This window comes from Sceloporus undulatus, unplaced genomic scaffold (genome assembly GCF_019175285.1).
Source record: "Sceloporus undulatus isolate JIND9_A2432 ecotype Alabama unplaced genomic scaffold, SceUnd_v1.1 scaffold_9480, whole genome shotgun sequence".
Lineage (NCBI taxonomy): Eukaryota > Metazoa > Chordata > Lepidosauria > Squamata > Phrynosomatidae > Sceloporus > Sceloporus undulatus.
The window spans coordinates 1-2,619 of NW_024812399.1; the positions used below are offsets into that span (position 1 = coordinate 1).

Sequence of the window (2,619 nt, forward strand, 5' to 3'; positions counted from 1 at the left end):
TGTGTGTGTGTGTGTGTGTGTGTGTGTATAAGATAGATATTAGTTTATTAGATATAATCCAGCAACTCACCTTCCCTGGACAACCCTGACCAATTCCGGATTTTTGGCCAGAATAGCCAATCTGGTGACCATCTCGAAAACATGCTCGCATTGGAGAATGGCGTCTGCCTGCGATCAATAAAAATGGAGGTGGTTGCAGCAATCTTAAATCGGAGATTAATCCTCCACAGCTTGCCCACTTTATTCATGGTGCCTTGCCCTCCATTACGGTTATGATAACTGGTCACCCCGTTTTCAAATATTTAGCAATTGTGCTGGGTGCGCAGATGGCGCAACGGCGTTACCTTCTCCAGCTTGCACTCTTCCAAAACGTGGATGACGACCGTCCCATCACTCAGGTCGCTGGTGGAAACAGCTGGCAGGAAATAACAGAAGAAAATTAAATTATGCATCTATTTCTTCTGCGTCTACGAAAACGCGAAAGTTACCTTTGATGCCCGAATACTCGATCTTGTGCTTGATTTTGCCGGACTCCAAGATGTAAGCAGCGACGCGTGTCAGAACAAGGAGGCGCTCGCGGGGCTTGTACGCCTTCGGGTCGAACTTCAGCACCCGCGTGACGTACTGCGAAACCGACAGAGATTTTAGTTACTTAATTGTAGTAACTTAGAAGTAGAGCCAGCCCCCATCGTAGTTCAGGAGTGCGACCCCCATCAGAAAGTGTGACCCTCGTCGTAACTCAGAAGTGGGACCCCGTCAGAAAGTGGAACCCCCGTTGTAATTCAGAAGCAGGACCCCCATCAGAAAGTGAGACCTCCATCGTAACTCAGAAGCGGGACCCCCATCAGAAAGTGGGACCCCCGTCATAACTCAGAAGCGGGACCCCGTCAGAAAGTGGGACCCCCATCATAACTTGGAAGTGGGACCCCGTCAGAAAGTGGAACCCCCGTCGTAACTCAGAAGCGAGACCCCCGTCAGAAAGTGGGACCCCTGTCGTAATTCAGAACCGGGACCCCCATCAGAAAGTGGGACCCCCTTTGTAATTCAGAAGCGGGACCCCCGTCAGAAAGTGGGACCCCCGTCGTAACTCAGAAGCGGGACCCCCGTCAGAAAGTAGGACCCCCATCATAACTCGGAAATGAAACCCTGTCACAAATATCGGTCCTCTTGCTCCTTACCTTGACCTTTTCGTGACGGATCATCTGCATGACTTTGGGGCTGAGTTCGCTCTCGCCTGGAAACGGGGCAAGAAGGAATTGGATTTGTAGTTCTGTTGGACATTTAGCTTTTCTTACGGGGTTTTTTACGGAGCCCCCGAAAAACCATTCCCTAAAACCGACTTACTTATTCTGGTGTCGGCGAAGTGTTCGTTCCGGCTTCTATCATACCCGGCTTTCTTCCCACGGAAAATGGCGCTGGCGACCACCTTTTGGTCCAGCTGCGAAAACGGGAAGGTAGTATAACGTAACAGGAGAGGAAATGGAAACCGTAGTCCATCTCAAACCCGCGTCCTTCTAAAACGAGGCGCCAAGAACCGAACCCAGGACTCCACCGGAGCAGACTATAGTAGGGCTATTCATTCTCTCGGCTTGGAAGCCACTGTTTTATTAATCGGTGCTAACAATCGTATTTGCCTCGTTCGCTGCAGCATCACACTTCTGGCACATGTCATTACCTGAGCTTTCCTGACTGCCGGGGCTGTCCGGCAGTATTTCACAGACAGGTTCCGGATGCAAATCTTCCTCAGGAACTCGGAGGTCTGCATTCGGGAATAATCATCGTTATTCAGAGCTTCCTGGGACCAGGGTTTAAATCACACTCATTCAGCCTCAATGCAAAAACCTCTCCCAGAACAAACCTGAGCGCGAAAACCTTGCAAAGAGCTCTATGGCGCACGCTAAAAGCAAAATCCCAGAGGTGTAGATCAGCCATTAAGAGCGTGCGATTTGGCCCGGATTCGGACCCTTTCACGGCCTGCTTCATCTACACATGGTTTACTCACCTCTTCCATGATCTCCGGGGGCTTCAGCCACGTTTGGTCCAGGACCCCCGTCGGAAGGTGGTCTCGCAGTTTCAGGAGGTAAGTGTATTGTGCGAATCTCACGAAGTCCTTGTTGTCCACGTTCACGGGTTGCTTCCGGCAAATGAAGCCCTTGATGTACCTGGCAGAAGCGGGGAAAGCCACCGTCGCAGCGTCGCGCTTCTGCGCAATTCGCAGTCCCGAGACCCCTTTTAGCTCCATTACTACAGACCCATGGGATACGTAGTTCGCTACGCCAGCGTAACCCGTCGCTCTGCACAGTTTACACCATCGTAGCTAAAGGTTACTACGCCTGAGTAACCCATTGCTGTGCGCAGTAGCAAAAGGTCGCTACGCCGGAGTAACCCATGGTTCTGGGCATTTTACACCATGTGGTAAAAGGTTACTAATCCACGTAGGACTTACTTCCTTATGGTTTGTGCCGCCCACATCCTCTTCTTCACCAGCTTGCGCGCCAAGACCCCCCTCCAGCAAGACTCTAGTTTAATGGCTGCAAGAGATCGGACGCGTGACCTTCTTACACCGGCGTAAATACTCATGCTTTACTCCTTGTTGCTCTTCTCTGGACTCATTCCAGC

General features: G+C 51.1%; 1 protein-coding gene across 1 annotated transcript; it reads right to left on the reverse strand.

Moving 5' to 3' along the window:
- Nucleotides 1-66: 66 nt before the first annotated feature.
- LOC121918358 (unconventional myosin-Ih-like) lies at nucleotides 67-2,580 on the reverse strand. Its single transcript, XM_042444420.1, has 8 exons — nucleotides 2,447-2,580; nucleotides 2,003-2,162; nucleotides 1,676-1,759; nucleotides 1,345-1,438; nucleotides 1,179-1,234; nucleotides 489-624; nucleotides 345-415; nucleotides 67-168 (listed from the first exon to the last, which is right to left on the reverse strand). The coding sequence occupies exons 1-8, from the start codon at nucleotides 2,578-2,580 to the stop codon at nucleotides 67-69; spliced, it is 837 nt and encodes a 278-aa protein (XP_042300354.1).
- Between the last annotated feature and the right edge of the window lie 39 nt (nucleotides 2,581-2,619).

Bases quoted from the DNA above. Each gene is read 5' to 3' on its own strand.
- LOC121918358 (XM_042444420.1), bottom strand. From the start codon at position 2,580: ATGAGTATTTACGCCGGTGTAAGAAGGTCACGCGTCCGATCTCTTGCA. The intron at 2,163-2,446 runs GTAAGTCCTACG...CGCTTCTGCCAG, and splicing joins GCGGCACAAACCATAAGGAA to GTACATCAAGGGCTTCATTT. The intron at 1,760-2,002 runs GTGAGTAAACCA...TCCCGAATGCAG, and splicing joins CCCCGGAGATCATGGAAGAG to ACCTCCGAGTTCCTGAGGAA.